Source organism: Amia ocellicauda, chromosome 14, assembly GCF_036373705.1.
Source record: "Amia ocellicauda isolate fAmiCal2 chromosome 14, fAmiCal2.hap1, whole genome shotgun sequence".
NCBI classification, from domain to species: domain Eukaryota; kingdom Metazoa; phylum Chordata; class Actinopteri; order Amiiformes; family Amiidae; genus Amia; species Amia ocellicauda.
The window spans coordinates 7,268,529-7,291,873 of NC_089863.1; the positions used below are offsets into that span (position 1 = coordinate 7,268,529).

The 23,345-nt window shown below is 39.0% G+C and overlaps 1 protein-coding gene across 2 annotated transcripts; it reads left to right on the forward strand.

Moving 5' to 3' along the window:
* Positions 1–502: 502 nt before the first annotated feature.
* LOC136768495 (zinc finger and SCAN domain-containing protein 22) lies at positions 503–16,156 on the forward strand. 2 transcript variants are annotated; one of them, XM_066722729.1, is made up of 3 exons: positions 503–559; positions 756–1,360; positions 13,912–16,156. In XM_066722729.1, the coding sequence occupies exons 2-3, from the start codon at positions 1,120–1,122 to the stop codon at positions 15,381–15,383; spliced, it is 1,713 nt and encodes a 570-aa protein (XP_066578826.1). In that variant the 5' UTR covers positions 503–559; positions 756–1,119; the 3' UTR covers positions 15,384–16,156. The 2 variants fall into 2 exon arrangements, with proteins under 2 accessions (XP_066578826.1, XP_066578825.1); XM_066722728.1 differs by having other exon boundaries at positions 552–1,360.
* The last annotated feature ends 7,189 nt before the right edge of the window (positions 16,157–23,345 follow it).

Genomic DNA, 23,345 nt, shown 5'->3' on the forward strand with positions numbered 1-23,345 from the left:
TCCTGATGAAGAGGAAGATCCTGCTGCACCAGCTTCACACTTCACAGTGTAATCAGATTGTAATCAATTGGCCATTTAATCAGTTCATATCACGTTAAGTAGCTTTACGATGCTTTAATACATTTTCATTTGTATAACGTTTTATTCCTGGACACGTTAAATATTAACGTACTGATCAAATTAATTACAACTTTTTTGGTGTACAATATTATATTTACAATGGTTTTGAATCTACATTAAATGTGTGATTTGAAAGAAATACATATTTTGTATGTATTATTACGGATTTCCTTGCCAGGTGTGCAACTTACAAATGCACATAATACGTGAAAATTGATTTAATGCATACGTACACCACTAACACATGCATGATATTTTATTATTGAACTGACAATCTTTAAAATATTGTATTTCTGTTGGTCTTTGCCATATCTAACATGAAATTCTAGAACTTAATGACATGACTGAAGGGCGATTCGTATCCACACCCCCTGACTAGGTGGCGCTGCCCATGCAGGGAGCCCTGTCTCTGGCAGAAACACGTCTTTGCAGGTAGAAGGTAGTTTGACCTCTTTGTTATTTACGATGAGCATCTTGGAAACAATGTCAAACAGTATGTTTTAAGTGTTTGCGCCCTAATCCATGTATTGACCTATGAACTATTACCTATAATGATATATTCAGTTTTGCTAGCTTTTAAGATAACATAGTAATTACGTGTCAATTATAACCAGATATTTGCCTCTCACTTTTAGTATGGCGTCAGAGCAAGTTTGTCATCTTGACTCACTGCTCCTCTCCGCGCTGTAATAAAGGCATTGCAATGAGCGCTGCAACCTGATTGAAGGCCGAGTTTCTTCCACGCCAGCAGAACAGCAGCCACTTCACCCTCAGAGCGGGACTACAGCCGGGCCTACAGCCGGGCCAGTCCGCCGCTGCGCGCCGCCCCTTTTGCGTTGCACTGGGGACTGACTTTACTACGTAGCTGGGGATGGTGCTGATATAGTACCGTCCTAGCAAGTGCGCAGCTGCGTACAGAGCCCCGTACTGACTGCGAGTGCGCTGCCATTGACCAGAGACCCGGAGAAAGACACTGAGCCGCCCAGCAGCCCGAGCAGCATGTCTCTGTCCCAGCGCTTCACACAGCGCCTGTCCTCGGCTCTGGCCGAGCTGATGAGAGCCGCTCAGTGTGCGGCGCGGAAGGCGCTGGCAGAGACGCTGGCGGAGCACCGAGAGGAGATGAGCCGAAGGCGGCGAGAGACCGAGAGGCTGCGCTGGAGGCTGCGGGAGCTGCGGGCGGCGAAGCGGAGTTTGAGAAGCGGCGGACACGGAGGAGGAGAGACCCCGGGAGCTGCCCTAGGTAACTTGTTCATTGTGTTCATGTCCGCTGGTTAAAGAGACGCGATGCGCAGACGCGATGGGCTGGATCTTATTCTGTGACGCATCTGTGCGGCTTCTCATCAGGGCTGAAAATGCGCATCCGCACGATATGTCCGCTCGTTTCATATTAAAAGCGCTTGTAAAATAATGAACACGAAGAAAACGAAAGCAATATCGGCGCGCCTGCGCAGTGAAGTGCGCTGCTCTGTATTTCCTCAGACAGACAGTCCGCTCAGCGACACAGTGATGTAACGTGATATTGTAATGTGATATTGGCTGCTTAACAGTCGTGCAGGGAGATCGATGGAGTATGTCATACTGACATGCCATGCAGTCTTTTAGTGGAATAATAGTTTATTCCCCTGTGTAGCTCAGTTCTCTGGTAAATCACTTACTTATACTTCTTGCTTTTGCAATGCTAGTACTCGTGTTCTTTATTTTTATTTCCACCACGCCCCCTTCACCTTAGTAACTATGACTTCACATCTTGTCTGCACTTATTAGCTATTACAATCTAGGATGTAGGACTTATTTTGTTTACTGTGTATTTTCCTTTACAATTTGTACCTTGTAATTGCATTATGCTTTGAACTGTACTGTATTATTGCACTTCTGTATTGTTCTTATATTTTGTAAGTCGCCTTGGATAAGGGTGTCTGCTAATAAATATGAATAATAATAGTTTGTATAAACCTCTTTGAAATTCTCATTTAGAACATTTGCCCAAATAATAAAAATGGCACTGAGCACTTACCATTTCAGTGAGAGGGGTGAGCCTGTTTTGACGAGGAAAGCCTTGCAATGTCAGGGACGAGGGAAGTGAGCTTCAAGCAACTTCTCCTGTTCAGCACAGGACAGATCCTCGGGTATTCCCGTGACATCAACAGTAAAGGGGTTCCTGATCCACTTCAGTGTGGCCTCTACTGGAAAATACTCTGAGAACCGTTCTTCCAGTGACAAGAGGTGCACAACAATCACATCACAAACTGCAGCATCAAGTGCCACACCATGTGTGTGCAGATGGTTCTTCAGAGTTGGATCATTTTATTAAAACGGCTGCAGTTTTTCCTTAATAGCAGTGATTTTGTCAGACTCATCAAAATTTGTTAAAGAGAGTCCCTGCAGTCCCATATTCAGCTCATTCAAATGTGAGAATATATCAGCCAGGTAGGCTAATTGTACCAGCCATACTGGATCATCAAAAAGGAGATTTCTGGTCATGCAGAGACATCTGTACCTCGGAGTGCAGTTCAAAGAGCCTTGTCCCCTTGATAACCATCTCACTTCAGTATGTAGCAAAAGCTGCACATGTTCACTGCCCATTTCATTATAAAGCACACTGAACAGATGTGAATTCATTGGTCAGACTTTGATAAAATTCACTACTTTGACAGCAGTCTTTTCTTGACTGCTAGTGCCTCGCAGTGGATGCTGCAGTGCATCCACTTCATATCCAGAGCGATGTCTCTAATCCATGCAACTACACCGCTGTGATGGCCTAATGCCGTTTACTTTAAAATATGTTGTTCGCTTGCAGCTAATGCCATTTACTGTAAAATATGTTGTTCGCTTGCACATATCCAAACTACAATCATAATAATAATCGTAAACATAATTATTATTAGCCCTACTGTTATAATGATGATGATGATAATAATGTGTTTACTGTTATTATTCCGTACAATAACAGGGAAGGGATTAAGTATGTTAACCACTAAGCCTATATAGTTATGTCTGTATAGTTATATATATATATATTTTATTTTTCAAATAAACCTTCATCTTTAATAATGGATTACATAATTCCATCCTTATTCTACAAAACTGAATGTTGTGATGACTGCTGTACAAATCTTTGTATAAACATTATTACCTATAATTTCCCAAAAGTTAAAACCAAAATGGCACTGCTCTAATGCAAATTCTATCGCCCAATACACTTATGCTGTAAAACCTTTTTAACTAGAGCAAATATGTATAATTTGTTCAGTACAAAGCATTGGCTTTGTTACCACATACAATTTTAGAACTAGTTTTCACACAATTCCCATATACAAATACACCATTATTAGTATTATTCAGTGTGTACCTACTTACAGTTACATTGAAACATTACATATCATTTCACATTTCAGTCATACAGCCAAACAGCACAATTCTCTAAATCCAGTAGTCATTCTATTAAACTATGGAAAGGATAGTTAATGAAATACCCATAGTCCCACCAGACTGTATCCTTCAGTTGTGCTTATTTAAAAGATTTAAAATACGTTGGAGTTGTATGACTATTCGTGTTTCCTTTTAATCTATTTCCATATTATTTCTTCAGGCCTTTCTCAATTTTTTTTCTGAAAGATAAAATTGTTATGTTCCACACCCATGGATAAATTAATTGTTAATGCTCTGTCCATCTATTCCTGGACATCGCCACCCTCCTGTTGTCTGTTGGAATCAGCAGAGTTAGTTTCTTTTATTACTTTCACAATAGTATGGTATGCGTCCCCCTCCCTCCTCCTCACGCACACTGGCAACAGTGGCCATGAGGACGCATTATGGGCAACACCACTAAGAGCAGAGGCCAATGCGAGAGTGGAGAATATGCACTTTGATGTGTCATGGCATGGCATGAACCTGTGGGAGAAATGCAAGAGAGATTCATTGTTGCTGGTTCCTGCGAAGACCGATAATAGTACTTATTTTTCTATTCGTCTGTATCAGCATCAGTATTAGCATTTGTAATGTAACTATTCTTATTTATTTATGGACATTACTGTTGGTCGACACTTTTGCTCTTTTTGTAGTAGAACACTTGCATTTACTTATAAGGCAGCTCTCTTATCTATCTCTCAATTTTTAAAACCTTTTTTCTTCCTCTGTGAAAGTGTTTTCTGACAGACGAGCAGGAAGAGCTCAGGTCACCGACAGTTTCACACCCCTACCCCCCCTTTTCTGGGGGGTGGATCCCTTCCTGATTGATAGGACTATTTCTATATTGCTATGACTATATTGCTAAAAGTGGCAGCACATTTTTTCTCACGCATCAAACTCTCTTTTTCCAGGTTCTCAAGCCTGATCAACTTAAGTTAACATCGCTCTGCATCCTAACAACTGTTCTTTCTCCTATTCCTAATTTCTTACAAGAAAATTCAAGTTATATTGATCAATTTGTATTACTATTTATACATATATTTCACTCCATTATTAATTAAAATATATACTTAACAAAATATCTTCGGAAAATAAGCCTTTTCATTGATTTCAATAATGATTCCCAGGTACCTCAGGAAAACAAATTTTCAAAAATGTGTTCAGTCAGTGATTTCCCCAACGAAGAGACTGCATGGGCACTAAGACTGTCCGCCTGTGTGGCTCGTAAGTCTTTATTGTGTCAACTTCCTCTTATTGAAGTCCAATCTACACCAGTACAGGTACAGAAGAACTGTTCCAGATTTAACTGATCAATAGTTTATTTCTTACCTACTCAGTGTATTTAGGGATCTCGTGTTATTTCTGGGGATTTCAAAAACTCTTCATTGTGGAACTTATAGCTACCAAATGACCACATTTTTAATTTCCTGGAGCACCTGGTTATCTATTTATCCATATCTAGGAAACCTTCACCAAATTTTTGCAGTTTGTAAAACCTATTCTAATAATATTTTTGATTTTTCCTATTCTCCTTTAAATTTGATTTATTGATTGATTTGGCTCACTTTTATACTTCTATAGTATCCTTAAAATTCTTACCCTTTGACTACTTCACTCATCTTAAGTCCAGGGTCTAATTTTAACTTTTATTTCAGGTATTTTATGCTAGGCACTAATAACCAAACATTTCTGAAAATTAGACTATAATATGTCACTATACTGTTTGCATTCTCCTGCCTGGATTTGACATCAGGCTGTCTGTCTCATATTTCCTGTTTTCACAGGCTGTCAGGTCTGTCAGTCTCTCTGCGTGGTGCTGCTCATGTGGATTCCAGCCTTTCGTTTCCTATAATTTGACTTTATAGAATTTGTCCATAATATGATTTTTAACATACAAATCCTTGTCCTTCTGGGTCTTAGAGGACACCATGACTATTTATTTATTTATTTATTTATTTATTTATTTATTTATTTATTTTTGATCTATTTATGTAGTGTTTGTTTATTATGTATTACTTTAACATTATTCTTATAATAGAATATATTATTTATTTATTATTTATGATGCCTTATGCACTCTGTATACAGTTAAATGTTTAGATCCTCATTAATCTGTTGTTAAAACATTAACTGCGTAATTTTAAATATAATTCTGAAATTATTTGTTAATCTGTTCTTAGTCTTATTCTGGGCTATGCACAATATAAAAATACAATTTACATTGTATTTACCTTATTTCTGTTATTTATTTATTAAGCTTCTTATTATTTAGAATAAGATGTAAAATAATCTCTCAATTATTTCACTACTTTTAGGTTTTCTTGATCCATAATGATACATTTTTTCTCTAAATTCTTATTATTCTGACAAAGAATTAAATAAACTTTGTCGCCTTTTATCTTGTTTTTACCTGGAAGTTCAGTCAGGATTTCACTCTGTCTTTACCATTTTAAGTTTAACATTTTTAAACTTCTCTTGTAGGAATTCACATACAGACATGTCTTGTAATGCCATTATGTCAATCCTGTCTTTTGCCAGCGATGGGGCTAATCGTTGGTCTTACAGTATCTCGGGTTCGGTTTGGCTATTGACCGCCACTAACACTGGCCTTAGCATACAAGGATTTCCTTGCGTAACATAGGACTCAGTAGGCCTTGCCATTCCATTCAGTTCCCTTGCCATCAATCCCCGCAGATCTGTCTCAACCTGGAGTTCTCTATACTGAGAACCTCTGCTGCGCAGTCAATAACACACAACACACATAACAAACAAACTGTACAGTCACACATTTACTCTTTATCCTCTGTGCCTCTCGTACTATATAAGTTCAATTTTAAATGACACTCTGAGAGCCCATAAAAAATCTAATCTAAATATACAGGGTGTTTGTGGTGGTCTTCCTGAGGAGGGGGGTTATCATGGAAGCAGGTGTTTTCCTGTTATGGCATACAAACTGCCCAATCTCACAGTTTTCTTTAACGATGGAAGATGAAGTAATCAATCACTATAATGTAACATATTCAGCCTTCAGAGAAGAACAGAAAACCACAAACAAACACTAAGTAAACTGGTAACTGTGGGCTATTTATCTGTTTGGGTGTTCCTCTTATCATAATAAACAGAAGTCAAAGTGGAGAGAAGAATGTATAGAGGGTAGGACCTGAACAACTGCCTGTCGCTAGCTCGATAAATCTAATTTGCTCAGTCTGCATACTATTATTAATATAAAACATTAATACCGGCTCTTCAGTGACAATTCTGTCATTGTCCAAATATTTATGGACCTAACTGTATCACAATTGTATGGAATATCTAATGTATAGATATAGTTATCTAATGTATAATAGGGTATTTGTAATTCAACACAGATCGCATTGTGATCTGTTTCAATGTATATTACCTTCAAGATTAGATCTCATAATGTGGTCCATACATTTGCATGGACTAAAAGCAAGGCTACCGATTTTATATTGGCTTTTTTTAATTATTATTATTAATATATTTATTAATACCGAGAAATACAAGAAAGGTCAAAGCAGGACGTTGCAAGTCACCCCTTGCAAGGCCCGTTCAGCTATTATTAAACAAATGTCAAAGACCTTGGTCCCAATTTAATAAATCTTACCGTATTAATACATTAAACTGCACTGCAATCTCAACTTGACCATGTCTTTTTAATGATTAGTAGAACTATAATTTGATTTAAAAATGTTAATGATTGTCATCCTGATCTCTTTAAGCAAACTGCACTGCACATAAATGGATGAGGAATAGATAACATAATACTTATAAGACAAAACTTTATTTAAACACATTATGGAGACTGTAATGCTGGTTGGTTAAATATTATAATGTAATTTGGAGACATGAATTACTGTTATGGTTTGAGCATATTCTCATTTTACTTTTATTTTTGTTGTAGGAGAAGCTAACGGCATCAGTAAGTGATGCAGTACATCACTGTGGCAGAACCTTGTTTTAAATATTAAGTTTCTTTTTAAAATACATAACAGGAAGGAAACATTGTGTGGGAAGGAATAGGAAAGATCAATAATTTTAATTCAAAGTATATTTAATAACGGAATTATAATAAATATTTTAAAAGTATAAAGGTGCTAATACGTTACAGCAACTAAAAATATTAGGGTTAGGGTTAGTTACTACTTTTCCAGCAGTCTTCGATTTGTATGATCATATTGCGTGCTGCTTGTCTGACAGATGAAACTGGAACTATGCAGAAAAGACAGCCTCTCGAGGTACCAGGATGAAATACCATACCATCTCCGCTGCTTTCTTCGCTCCTTGTATTCTGACTTATGATTCGTCTGCAGCAGTTTTTTGGCATTGTCTGCTTTGTTTGTTATAGCATTGTTGCCTCCACCTTCACACGCCTCCTCTATTTCCTGATGTCCTACCAAGTGTGCCTCAGGGCACAGCATCCTTTGTACCTTTCTCTCCTGTGTCCTTTCTTCTCCTCTGTCCCTGTTGACGTCCCACCCATGCCATTGGGGGCCTTTTCCTGTGCACAAGACCCAACCCTCACTGCTGCAAGCGTCCTACCCTCGGCCCCCCAGCTGTCGCTACCCTGTCCCTGTCCCTGTCCTTGTGTTTTTTGCTGGTGTTTCCACGTGGCTCGGCTTCAGTCTGGCAGCCATTTCAGCTTGACGTCATCCGCTGGCATCCCACACAACCCAGTTTTAGCCTCTACATGCATTAAAGCTATGGATGCACTGAATGTTCGTCAACCTAAATTATTCGGCTGAAAATAGCAAAAATAAATGTATAATGAATAAATAATAAATTTTACTGAACAATGACGTTTTTGATGACGCGATCAAATAGCAACCAGCTATTGCTATTTTTCTGTATTCGCTGGAACTCGAACGCACAGTTCTATTGTGTGGTTTGGAGAGGAAAAGCCAATCGTTTAGTCAAGTAGACTGTATAAATTAGTTAGGTAGATCGGTCTTATACATTTTGTATTTCACTGTTGCGACCGGAAAACATTGCCACAAGGATGCTATTGTTAAGGCATTTTCGTTGCAGCTCACATTGCTAACCTGGTAATTGAATGAAAATGTATAAAAAATGAAATGGAAACAAATATTGTTTGGTCAATTACAGCTGTAATTGCAAAATATTCATTTATAAAACAAATAGTCACAACTTTGTTAGTTAATTTGAAATTGTGACAAACAGTTGTGATAATGTCGGGACAATAATACAAGAGTCTCCGAAACGATGTGTGATATTTATGTAACAGAGTTGTTGTGTTAGATAAGTATTCATCAATTACAACGTATTAATTTATGGGGAAACGATTTGCGATAGAGACATGTATGTTTTGCTATATAGAGGAGATTCTGCTGAAGAGAAGCATGTAGTTTGTTTACATTGCGTCTTTGGTGGCATGCGGTACTGACCAATGGAAAGGACGTTACTGTTTGTCATCATTCCTAGTGATTGTATATTTTTACCCAACCACAGACCGTGACTCTATGAATATCTAGCTAATCCAATTAAATCCTTTATATGATGTGCAGAGACCCAGAGAAGGGAGTAGCACCGAAGAGGAAGAGTAGTATGAAGAGCAATAATGTGTCACCATATAACACCCCTTCTCATGTGTTAGTGTGTTTACAGATCCCCATTAGCTGCTATGTTATTGCATATGTGATTAATTTGAAAACGATGCTCCCACCTCTACTAGCAAGTGTTATAATTCAATAGAATGCAATGTTTTGATCAAAGGCCTTATAACACCTTCAAGTAGAAACTGTGTGGGAGCATGTTTTTTGCTATCCAGATCCTTTTCCCTCATACACACCTGTCTAGTCTATACAGGTGTGCAGTTATCTTTTGTTTTGATTAATTACCTGAATAATTACAATGTTTTAACATGTTCAACACACATTTATGCACCCTCAGTCAGATATAGGCCTAATATAGGCTATTCAAGAAGGGGGGCACAAAGATGGCCAAATAAATAAATTAGTAAAATACAAATATTTTTATTTTAAGTTATATTTTGCTTTGTTGGTATAATGCCTGCTGGAATGTTAAACAAATGTTCAGTGTTAAATATTTTTAAATTGTAGTTTTGTGATTGATTGATTTTGTCTTTGAAAAGCAAGACAAAATAGTAAAAAAACACATTTAGACTTTTTAATTTATGCAACGGTGAAAACATTTGCAAAATAAATGGAAAAAAAATCGAAAAACTGCGTTCGGTATTCGGCCTTCGGCCAAGTGTTTAATTATATTCGGCTTTGGACAAGAATTTTCATTTCGGTACATCCCTAATTAAAACACTTATTCATCAAAGCATTATTCACGTTCAGTTGAAGTGCCTGAGAGTGTAATAATGATAAACCTCGATGAAGGTGTAATAATGAAATGTGAGCTTTTTTGAGGAAATATGTACGATTTTGCATAATACAGCACGCATAGGTGTTTATTTTATTAATGAATGAAAGTAGCGAAAAAAGAAACAAAATTCTGCCAAATAAAGAAAGTTGCTGCAACCAGATCAAAAAGATATAATAAGCAACTTGATTTTACTTTTTATTCGCTTTGGTTCAGACAGGGTGCATGAGAGACTCAGATTAAATCAGGGAGATTTTCAGTTATGCATGTCTTGTATAAAATTCAGCTACTGGTAAGGTACATTGGGTTCTCACAACTAATCATCCATTGCTGGTTTGCGGAAAGCAGCCAGGCAGGAGAAATGTAGTAGGAAATGCATTTTATGTAGTCTACAGTTTGAGTACTTACAGATATTGTTCAACGGTTTCCCTAACTTTGTTTTAGAAGGACATACCTTACGACCAAAACGCTACAGTAATTTATTTATGATAAGAATAAATCTAGTAAGAAAGAAAGTAATGATCCTAGACTCTCATTGGCCCAGACTTATTACATATTTTTCAACCCTAGCCTGGTTGGATCCTAGCTTGACATATTAAAGAAATTAGTCAACAATTTCCCAATGATGTGGCTCAACTTCCACTAAGTGCTCAATTCACACATAGTAAGATAAGTGTCCTAACCGTCAATGTAGTTCAACACACGGAGAAGCAGAAACCACATCAAACATTTAGCAGTTAAAGTGTTAAATAACAGAAGGAAATTAAGTATTCGAAGATAGAATTTATTGGCTAGATCAATTTTTCAAACTTGTGAGCAGTGGCCAGTTTTAGAGCATTTGATGGCACAAGACTGAATGGAAATGGGGATTTAAATACGCTGTTTTAAAAAGTTTTGGTTTCAATTGCTGATTAGAAAGTGACGATGTTTCCTGATTCTAGGTAGGCCATTGTAAATAATCGCCCAGGCAATGTTGCAGGGTATGTTGGAGATGGCGTTCTTCAGATTGCTGGTAATCAATCATGGTTTGATGAATGAGGCTTGGCATGAAGATACAGTCTAACACATACAGCAATAAAATACAGCAATAATATGGTTTATTTTAGTAGACTCCCCCGAATATCCCATCCAAAGCCTTTCAGTGCAGTTTATCATTAAGCAATTTACTTGTTGGGTGAAAGTTATGCTTAGTCAGGCTTTTACAATGTCGTTTTTTAGTGGCCGATGCAGCCACGCACCATGCAAGAATCTGAATGCTGTGATGAATCTGAAGAGCAGACCATCGCAAATTTATAAATTAGATTAATCCTGGTGCAGATTGTTGCATGTATGGGAGTATGCACACATTTCAGGTGGTTTAGTGACAAAATATACTAGGAATTGTACCAGACAATCTAAGGCAGTGGTCCGCATAGTCGTGCTGAGGTGTCTGCTGTGCCCATGCTTATTCTAAATTTTAAATAAACTACATTTCTTGAGGGGGGGAAAGCACCAAAAGATTGTAATTGTCGGAAAAATTATTCCAATAATGCACTGCAAAACTTAAACAAAAATAGTTGTCAGTGTAGTGACAGATAGAGCAGATGGTTTAAGAATGACGTGTCTGTGGAACAGGTGCTCAAGTCCAGCAAAATAATGGACTTTTGCCTAAGTGCCTTATTGGTCCTAACCGCACCTCCTGCACTGTGTCAGCCTGCACGGACCGTATTTAAATACCTGCACTGGACTGATCCCTTGAAGGCCACTGCTGGCAAGGCGAGAGTCCCAATCATCAGGGCCCAGTGACAACTTTAAGCACATTACTTCTGGTGTTCATTGGTAAAAAAAAAAAAGGTAATCTATCAAAAATGGGAAAATAAGTTGTTCAAATTACTTTAAAAGGTGAAGTGTTTTTATGAGCTTTACTAGTAGGCTGCCATCAGCATGAGATGGTCACAGGTTTTATTTTTTTAATTGAATACATACTGTACAGGGGTGGGGGGGGTTGGGCACAGAGGCCCCTGCTGAAATCTGATTGGCCCCCCGAGTGCCCCCAGTCCCACCAGTCCCCCCCCACCAGTCACTCAAAAATGTGTTTATATTTCATAGTCAGTTTCCCGTTCATATTGTGGACGATGGGGTATGTTTGTTTCTTTTGCAAAAGTTGTCCTTTTGTTCTGTGTAAACTGCTCGGCAAGAATCCAGGTGAGAGGAGTTATGAATTGAACACATGCACACAGACACAGTACAGCTTAGTTTCAAGACAGTTTGTAGTAAGTTGATCGTTTAAATACTCTTGCTGTGCTGAATTTTATTTCTGCTATGACATGGACAATTTAATTAATGGTGATAGCTAAGATACACTAGTTTAGGGTTACCATACATCCAATTTTAACCAGGCTTTTCCTTTTTTCCGGTCCTTTGATCTCTGTCTGGCCTGATTATTTGAAATATCTAGATCTGCCTGCTCCTCCTTTTTCCAGCACTGAGCAACAGTCCTGGTGCGTGTTTAACCCTTTGGCTGTGGCAGCGCTGCAAATCAGTCGGACAATATTGATGTGTGAGGCGTTAGTGTTAGTCTTAGTGACAAGACTTTTTAAACAACTGATGGCTGTAAAGCTTTCACCAACCAATCAGGTTTTATTTCGTTGGGGCATTAACAATTAATAAAGCAGGTTAGGTTGAGATCAGAAGGCAGAGTGTGAGTGAGAGGACAGAAATGACAGGGCAAAGACAGGACTGCGGGGGGGCGATTAATAACAGAAAATCAACAGCAGACTGAGCATATTCTCATACCTTCTCAAATCAAATCACTAGTGTTTAGTTGTTGTTACTTTTTTTTCATAGTTTTATATTTGTACTATATTACCTTGTTATAGTGTTAAAATGTATTTCATATAACCGTGTTTTGATTATGAAAAGTGAATACTAAAATAAAACATGCAAATATATATATATATATTTTTTAAATACCAATCGTTCATGTTATTGATTCTTATAAGTTATGTTTTAGCACACCATTGTTTTTTTTGTTTTTTTGGTAAAGCATGTTGCACCTTTTTCCCATACAGCCATGTATTGAACATTTTAATTTTATTTGACCTATTTGTATATAGTTGCACTGTACATAATGTTACATAAGGGTCCAGGGATTTAATGTTACACTCGTAACTTCTTGTTCAGACATTAATAAATAGCATTTTTTTGCATTGAAATATTTCATAACACTGTATTTACACCTCCAGCCCCCCCGCCTTTTGGAGTGTCCTCTTTATTGACAGTTCAGAAATGGTAGCCCTAGCTAGCTCTGGTTATCTCAACTCATTATCAGTGGAGCAGTAACTTTAGCTAATGTGTTAAAATGCGCTTCTTAATGTACAGTGTTGAAGATACATTTCAGTGATGTTGGGGTGTTGTGTACCCATTGTGTCCAATCATGCATTTTCTTTATTTATTTTGGCATATTAAGGGGACCCTATTTTGCTCACTAAATACCATTCCATCTTGTACTGAACAAATGCTCAGGGATGTATCTGCACTGAAGCACTTTTGGGGGGCGAGTGGAGAAGTTGTCTGTAGTGTAAATGGCAATACAGTATCACTGTCTATTGTGTTAATTTAATTTTTAAAATAATTTTGTCACTAGCAAATGGTAGCAAATATGGTGGTACATTTTGCTGGATTTGTATTAATTGCCCAGCTTTTCCTTGTAATTTGTGTCAATCTTAGTTTACAAACTGAGATTTTAAAAGCCATTTTGCAAAAAAAATATGCCCGGGGGAGCATGCCTCCGGACCCCCCTAGCACATGTAGGCTTCTGTGTAATAATCATGCCCCCTTATGGCTTCCCCATTTTCAAAACCCTACAATCACCCCGGTACTGTATCTGTTATGTATGATGTATTAAGAGCTCTATTGGGGTTTTATTTATGTAAATTGCAAGTAAATGTATAAAATATTGGTCGGTGACTTATTGTCCGTGATGAATTGCCGGGATGCCCCTATTCTGATCTGCTCTCCTGTCCTGTCCTCCCTCAGGAGCTATAGAGACCAGCGCTCTCCCTGACTCTGGGGAAAGGGCTCCCACTGGGCAGCATCCCTGTGAGCAGGAGTGGGGCTCCAGTCTGAGGCAGGACACAGAGCCCACAGCTACTGACGACAACAAGAGTCTGTCTGAGCAGCACGAGAGCAGACATGGTGAAATGGAGATCAGTGGACTGGAGTCTGGCCACATGGTGGAACCACAGACTGTGGGTTTAACGCAGGGACTCAGGGCACTGGGATCTGAGTGTGGACCCAGTGCAGCTGGTGCTGAGCCAGACTCTACCAGTACACAGTGTGAGCCCAGTGTTGCGTCTGTTCACATTAAGACAGAGGACAGAGAGCTGGAGTGGGAAATGCATACAGTTGTGAAAGATGAACCCTGTGATCTTAGAATAGAGAATATTACAGGAGGCCTCTGTAAACTGGAACCACAGCTTCCAGAAGATGGACTGTGTGACAGCGACTCTGGTGCCTTGAGGACGGGGCTCGGTGGAGGCAGTGATCTGGAGTGGGAAATGCATACAGGTTTGAAAGATGAACCCTGTAATCTTAAACTAGACAATATTACAGGAGGCCTCTGTAAACTGGAACCACAGCTTCCAGAAGATGGACTGTGTGACAGCGACTCTGGTGCCTTGAGGACTGGGCTCAGCGGAGGCAGTGACAGTACAGTGAGGGGTGAGAGCCCATCTTCACAGGGCAGACAGCTGCGTCCTGGACCCTCCAGCTCTGACTCTCCCCCCTCAAACACAACTAGGAAACATCAGGGCTGCCATCGCTGCCCTCAGTGTGAGAAAACGTACAGGAACTCTGCAAGCTTAAAAAAACACAAATGCATTCCTACAAGGAAAAGAGTGCACTCCTGTAGCCTGTGTGGGAAGAGTTTCACTCGTGGAAGAAGTCTGATAATTCACAAGCGCATTCACACAGGAGAAAAACCATACAGCTGCACCCAGTGTGGGAAGAAATACAGTCGGGCAGATCACTTTAAATTACACCAGCGCATTCACACAGGACAGAAAATGTACAGCTGCACCCTGTGTGGAAAGATTTATAGTAGCACAGAGAGCCTTAAATCTCACCAGCGCATTCACACAGGGGAGAAACCCTACAGCTGCTCTAAGTGTGGGACAAGCTTCTCTCTGAAAAAACACCTTAAATCTCACCAGTACACACACACAGAGAAGAAACCTTTCAGCTGCACCCTGTGTGGGAAGGGCTTCAATCATGTAACAAACCTTAGACGTCACCAGCACTGTCACACGGGGGAGAAACCATACAAATGCACCCTGTGTGAGAAGAGCTTCGCTCGGGAATCAAACCTTAAAGATCACACGCGCATTCACACTGGGGAGAAACCGTACAGCTGCTCTCATTGTGGGAAGAGCTTCCGTCAGGCATCAAACCTTAAACGTCACCACCTCTCTCATGTGGGGGAGAAACTTCAGTTAGGCAAGCAACCTTAAATCTCAGCAGTGTATTCATACTAGAGAGGATCTGTACTAGATTGTATTTTTAAATTAAAATTACCCAATCATGTTAATAGTTATTTGTATCAGTGCTCTATGTATCTTTGTATTGTACCAGTCAGTCCGCTCCTACTGTTTTGTTTATGGTCACCAGAAAAAGTCATGACATGGTGAGGGTGTGATTTATGGATGACTACATCTCCATTTTACACCCCCAAAAAGGCAGTCCAAATCAAACCACAAAGTAGTCACTACCATAGTAGTCCATGCAAATTTTCCTTAGCTCAGATTATAAACATTTTTAAGAACTTCCAGAAGACAGCTGCTGACTTTGAAATACTTGTGACTGCAGGAAACTGCAGGAGTAGATCTTTGTCAGACACAGCAGTTAGACATCAGTGTTTGTCTGGGAAATTCACACAGTTCTGTGTCTGATTCCATTCTCCAGCAGTGAACGTCACAGATCTGTACCACACATTAAGTACATTACTATGGTGAAATACTGTTGCAGTTCTTGACTTTATTATTAGCAGAATCCTTACCCAGAACTACGTAGTTGACCGATTTTCCAGTTTGTGTTCTGATGTTTTTTTAAATGATTAGTAACTGTTCGTTTTAGTTTCTAACACTGCTGTTAAAATGTGACTAACTTTAGTGTTTATATTTGAGTCATGCTTGTATTCTAATCTGAATTGTTGCCATGTTGTGTAGATTTCACATCTATGACAATAATCACTTATCTAAAATCTAAAATAAAAAATATGCCTTAACTCTGCTGCAGTTCTTTATGTTGGGTGTGTGAATAAGCTCTTGTAAGTCAGTGTTATTGTTGTTTGTTTGTGAGTGGCAAGCAGCATTGACTATGTGAAGAAAAAAGGAAGCCAATCTTTTTTTAATTTGACAAGAAAACATTGCAACTTTTCTATGTCTATATAATAGATGTTTTGAGGTGATGCAATAAGCTGAAATGAACTTGGGGAGTTGTATTTACTCAACTCACACTCAGCTACTTTAGACTTGTGTTTGGTGTGTAATTTTAAATCAACTTACAGAGTTAATTTAGGTTCACAATTTTTGCTTTACAAAATAAGGTGATTAGTTCATATACATTTAATTTGGTAAGTTTGGACAATTAAACATCGCATCAGGTCTCCTGATTTACACAGACAAACATACACTTTAATTTATATAAAACTGAATGGTCTGGTCTGAAGAATGAAAGTTTTTGTAGTTGAGATTAATATTTGAGGATCAAAATGCTGGGACAGATGTAGCTTTATGATATTCTAATTAAATCCATCTGCTTATTTTCTTTATTTGTGTTAAGTTGTATTTAAGTCTAAGGAAAGGTTAATTGGCTTGCAATCAATCAGATAAAAAAAAATCTCTCTTTCTTGATATAGATGTATTCGATGGTATAGATGGTTCGACCACTTTTGCCGGGAGCTAGGACTCTAACAGTAACTATCTGCTTCGCCTCAAGAAAATATTGCAAGATATTATTTGTTAGCATAGAATTTTCCATAGAAAAATACAATCCATCTGGTTTGGTACAAGAAACAGACTTCTCTCCTTTTACTTAGTTCCCTAAATTCCAAGGAGCCCTGCTAGACCCTAGCTTATCTATGTGTCCAGAGTCCAAAAGATACCTGTCCTCTGATTGGCTCCTAGCCAAATGTCAAAGAGACCCAGGAGTTAGGTTTCATCTTGATTTATTTATATCACACACCCAACTCATGGTGCTGGCAAGATGTGATTGGGTAAAAAGAAGCTTTATCAAACTAGGGACAGACAAAGAGAAGTGGGAATAGTTGGAATGGAAGAAGAAAGCAACAAAGGAAGAGAGAGCGAGACACCCGCTGCCTGCCTGACCACACTGACCTGTGAGGAGAAGAGGAAGTCGGGTATTATCTGTTTCTTTCTGTAATCCATCAGAAGCTTAATATTACTTGTTTCCAGTAATATAAGTGAATGATATTAGTTTTCTATGTTTGTCATAAATAAATAAATATTGCACACCTGTGACTTCTCCACATCTTCCCTCCAATGTTATGATACAAATTGGCATATGACTCTCCTAAATATATATGTATTTGTTTTTATAAACGGTAGTAGTAGTCCTGCAGTTAGGTCCATAAATATTTGGAAAAGGACACAATATTCATCATTTTGGCTCTGTACGCCACCACAATGGCTTTAAAAGGAAACAAGATGTGCTATAAGTGTAGACTTTCATCTTTAATTTGAGGGTAGTTACATCCAAATTTGATTAATGGTGTAGGAATTACACCCATTTTTATATGCGGTCCCCCCCAATTTTAGGGGCTCAAAAGTATTTGGACAAACTAACATAATCATGAATTGAAACTCACAGTTTAATAATTGGTTGCAAATCCTTTGCAGTCAATGACTGCCTGAAGTCTGGAACACTTAGACATCACCAGATGATGGGTTTCTTCCCTGGTGATGCTCTGCCAGGCCGGTACTGCAGCTGTCTTTATTCCCTGCTTGTTCTTGGGGCGTTTTGTCTTCAGTTTTGCCTTCAGCCAGTGAAATGCTGCTCAATTGGATTCGGGACAGGTGACTGACTTGGCCATTGCAGAACATTCCACTTCTTCACCTTAAAAAAGTCTTGGGTTGCTTTCACAGTATGCTTCGGGTCATTGTCCATCTGCACTGTGAAGCGCCGTACAATGACTTTTGAAGCATTTGGCTGAATCTGAACAGATAATATAGCCCTACACACTTCAGAATTCATCCTGCTGCTTTTGTCAGCAGTCACATCATCAATGAATACAAGGGAACCAGTTTCATTGTCAGCCATACATGCCCATGCCATAACATGCTTCACAGATGAGGTGGTATGCTTTGGATCATGAGCAGTTCCTTCTCTTCTCCATACTCTTCTCTTCCCATCATTCTGGTAAAAGTTGATCTTTGTCTCATCTGTCTGATGTTGCTCCAGAACTGTACAAGCAGTCATTGACTGCAAAGGATTTGCAACCAAGTATTGAAACTCACAATTTAATTCACGATTGTTAGTTTGTCCAAATACTTTTGAGCCCCTAAAACTTGGGGGGGGGGGGACCACATATAAAAATAGATGTAATTCCTACACTGTTCACACAATTTGGGTGTAACTACCCTCAAATTAAAGATGAAAGTCTACACTTAAAGCACATCTTGATTGTTTCCTTTCAAATCCATTGATGACAATTGTCTCACTGTCCAAATATGTATGGACCTAACTGCTGTGATTTTAATTAAACTGGATTCAATATGGTCGGTATTCGTGTATTTTGGGATATGCTAATTATTATGTTAATTATTATTTTGACACTGATTGGACAATTAAATTATATTTTTTATGTATTAAATAACTACGCTGTTATGCCACCATTAATTGTAAACAGCAACAGCATGCATTTCTGTTACATTAATATCTATGGAAAGTAAACTAGTTTACTCCTACTATGAAATATATTTTAAGTTGCACTACGTTGCACTGTTGATTTTGTCTCTGTATTTTTTTTAGGCCAGGACAGGAGTTCCCAATTACTTAATTGAACCCTTAATTGAAGTAACAATCTGCTTAGATTTTTTCAGCATTTTTTTTTAAGTATACTAAAACACTTGGTTATTTCATACGTTATTTATACAATTCTATACTTGGTGAGGAACCCTGAATAATGTTTTATATAAACTGTATAATGTTTTATATTCATAATAATAATATGCAGACTGAGCAAATTAGATTTATCGAGCTAGCGACAGGCAGTTGTTCGGGGCATAGCCTCTGGACATTGTTCTCTCCACTTTGACTTCTGTTTATTATGATAAGAGGAACACCCAAACAGATAAATAGCCCACAGATACCAGTTTGCTTAGTGTTTGTTTGTGGTTTTCTGTTCTTCTCTCAAGGCTGAAGATGTTACATTATAGTGATTAATTACCTCATTGTCCATCATTAAAGAAAATAGTTAGATTGGGCAGTTTGTATGCCATAACAGGAAAACACCTGCTTCCATGATAACCCCCCTCCTCAGGAAGACCACCACAAACATTACAAGGGCCAGGGACCTGACCTCAAGACAATACTTTAGGAAACCTGTGACTGACCCTGCCCACAGACCCACATGTCATGGATTGTATAAAAGCGGTTCACTTCTGCTGTTCAGAGAGAGACTCTGCTCAGGTGCAGAGCTTCCATGTCAGGGTCTCTCAGGCCTGGCATGTAAAATAAATACATTTATCATCTGTGCATCAAGACTGGGTTCTTCACTTAGCTTACAACCCCTACTGTTTAAAATGATTTAAATGCTCTGATTTAGGAAATTATTAGTTAAATCAAGGGTTAAATTAAGTAATTGAGAGCTCAGTTGAACCAGAAACCAGCACCAGAACTGAGAACCACTGTCCTAGAAGAACACATGGTGCGCAACAATAACTTTTTCAATGCTGTTTTTAATGATGGTACGGTACAAAACATGGATTGACACATTTAAACTTCTTCCTATTTACATTTAGGTTCATTGACATGTTTATTTGCTATTATTATAATATTGCCTAAGAATACATTATTAAAAATACTGGTATACATTACATTTTCATATAATTGGCTACCCATAAACATTCTAAATTCTCTACACAGTAAAGACTGGTGTCGCATATTGCATATTTTAGCTAAATGTAGACTGGGTTCCAGTCAGCTTTAGTGTACAACCATAGCTCAGTGTGGTATTAGGGGCTGGTGTGTGAACATGTGTGCGCTGGTAGGGCGGGGTGTTGGATCCCCAGCTGGTTGTGGTGGGACGGTCTGGGTTAAAGTCAAGGGCCGGTGTTTAGTCGAAGTCCATCCCTGCGTTTGCCTCAACTCTCATATGTACGGGTCCAAAATGAGAAATGAATACTAGTGCTTTCCCGACAACACAAACATGATTTGTAGATAATAAAACTTATGAATGCTTTATTCAATTATTTTCATGTATCTGTATTTTAAGTGTCTGCACACACCATTTATTGAGATTATTATAACTGTTTAACGGTCTTAGCTGATTGAGTAATTCTAAAGACAATAGTTGATTGAAAAAATGAAAAGACAATGCTTGATTGAAGACAGACAGAAATGCATTAAGAATTAATAGTTAAAGTAGTTCCCATGAAGGGGTAAATACAAGCAAATGATTGTTTCATAGACGAAACTGAAACAATTAATAATATTATACAGAAAGATAAAAGTAAATTTTCCCACTACAGTAAGATAGTGTTATCCTGGGGAACTATTTGTGGAACTGGGATTTCACACCCGAATTGATGTCCTCTATGCCACAATTTTGTGTCTTAAATTGCATCGGGGGGTATGCAGAAGACCCCCCTGGCCACAAACTAGATGAGGAGAAGGTTATCGTGAAGCTGAAAAAACTGTGTAGAGCTGTATTGAACTGAAATATAGGTATAAAAGGGAATTATCTATTGGGTTGGGTTCAGCGTCAGTGTTACAAGGGTTACTTTCTCCCATGAAAAATCAACTCCCAAAATTGATCATAGTTCATTTCAAGGTACAGTCATTTGTTTTCTGGGGAGCGCTTTCTGGAACTGGAAACATAAGACAAATAGTGAAGACTATTTTGGGTGTATTTGGTCCGTTTGTGGTTTTCCTGTTTTTAGCTTAAGACCAGATATGGAGTGATGATAACGGATGCATCTGTTTCCTCGACGGTGGAGACATGACCGAGAGCACACTAGTGCCGGTGATGGGACACAAGCTGCGGTGCGTCATTTGATCCTGAAAATACTGTTTATTGGTTTTAGTATTTTACATTTCAAAATAATAAAAACATTCAAAAAATTGTAATACTTGTGATACATTTTGTTTTTAAAAACAATCTTCTAAAATCACTTAAAATGTTTAAAATCTTAAAGTGATTAACTTAAACAAAATACATGAACTCAAATAAACCTGTGCTTAAATCAGTAAAACAATAAACTTGTGATAAAAGGCAAACTGCCAAACCAACAAAAAAGGTCAAATACATTGAAATTAACTGAAAATGCATCAGATAAATCAAAAAATAAATAAAACCATAAAATAAAAAACAAAAACAAAACAATCTGATGAATTTAAAATTAAAAACCAAACAGCCAATGTATTTGACAAAATAACAAAACAGAAGTGCATTTAAAATCAACAAATTATTTAAAAATCATATTTGTAAAAACAATAATTCATTAAAAGTGGTTAAAAGATCTTGGACTCGGGCTCCAGCAGGGGGAGATGGCCGTCCCCGGAGGTGGGTCCCATCGCAGGATCCTGAGCTCCCCCAGATCTTGTATATGCCAGTTCTTAAAGGCTTCATCCTTGCCCCTCTGGTGGACCTCCAGATTGACATAATCCCTAACTAGTACAATGCCCCTCCGCGTGACGACAATTGGGTCCAGCTCCTGCTTGTTGAATAGACATATGTTCCGTCCCTCCCACAGGGCCTGTTTCACTGCTCAGACGACACGCCACCAGCACCTCAGGGTTGTCAATGTAATTCCCTTGGCTGGTCCATAGAGGATCTGCTGGGCGGTCGCCCGCACAGGAACGGCAAACCTGTGGAGGAACGTAGAAAACAGGAGCCAGACCCTGCAGGCGGAGGGGCAATCCCTAAAGATATGAGCCTCCATCTCCTTCCCCAGGCAACCCTTGTAGGGGCAGATGTCATAAGGGGCCAGGCCCCTTCTGTGCATGAACACTCGGGTGGGGAGACACCGCAAAAGCTCGGAGCGCCCTGTAGAACGGCGGGGGATCCCACGAGTGCGACCTGGTGTTATCCATGGCGCAGAGGCCGAATGGTCTCAGGCTGCTGGTGAAATAAAAGCGGTTCATAAAACTCACTTTCTTGCCAGCAGCCTGGATGTTCTTGACCACATAGGCCAGCCCCTGTGCCTTTATAAGCCGCACAACGTCCGGGACCCCCCTGCCTCCATCCAGGGTACCCTTCACCATCTGCACTCTTTTCAGCCTCTCCATTTTGCTCCCCCAGACAAACCGAAATATAATTCTGGTCACTAGTTTTGCGATGACCTTGTCTGGGGGGAAGATCATTCCTACGTAGAGAAGTATCGGGAAGAGGATGGCCTTTACGACCAGCACCTTACCAGCCATCGTCAAGGTCCTTGTACTCCAGCCTTGGATCTTCCTTTGGACCTTGGATAAGGCCTCCTCCCAGCTCCGGGTTCCTGTGTTGGTCCCGTCGATCATGATCCCCAGAACCTTGATAGACGGCTTCACAGGGAACACGGTCGGCGGGCCCCAGCCAACAGGCCATGCCCTGGTAGGTAGAAATGTACTTAGTTTAATGTCTCAATGTAATCTGAAATTAAAGCATAGAACAAATAAACAATTGGAGATAAATAATAAATCATGGAATAATTTTGTTTAACAAAATGTAACCCATTAAGCTGACAAACCCCTCTGGTACATTTAAAAGTGCACGAGCTTCTCTTCAATCCCATGTCTACTCTTAAGAACATAAGAACATAAAAAAAGTTTACAAATGAGAGGAGGCCATTCAACCCATCATGCTTGTTTGCTGTCCATTAATTGGATTAATAAGTGATCCAAGGTTCCTATCCAGTCTGATTTAAAATTTTCCCAAATTTTCAGCTTCAACCACATTGCTGGGGAGTTTGTTCCAGATTGTGACAACTCTCTTTGTGAAGAAGTGTCTCATATTTTAAGTCTTGAATGCCTTTGTGTCCCCGGGTCTATGTGTCCCTGCTATCTGGAAAAGCTCCTCTGGTTTGATGTGGTCGAAGCCTTTCATGATTTTGAAGACCTGGAATAAGTCTGGTTGCTCTCCTCTGAACTGCCTCTAGAGCAGCGATATCTTTCTTGAAGTGTGGAGCCCAGAACTGCACACAATATCCAGATGAGCTCTAACTAGTGCATTGTACAGTCTGAACATCACTGCC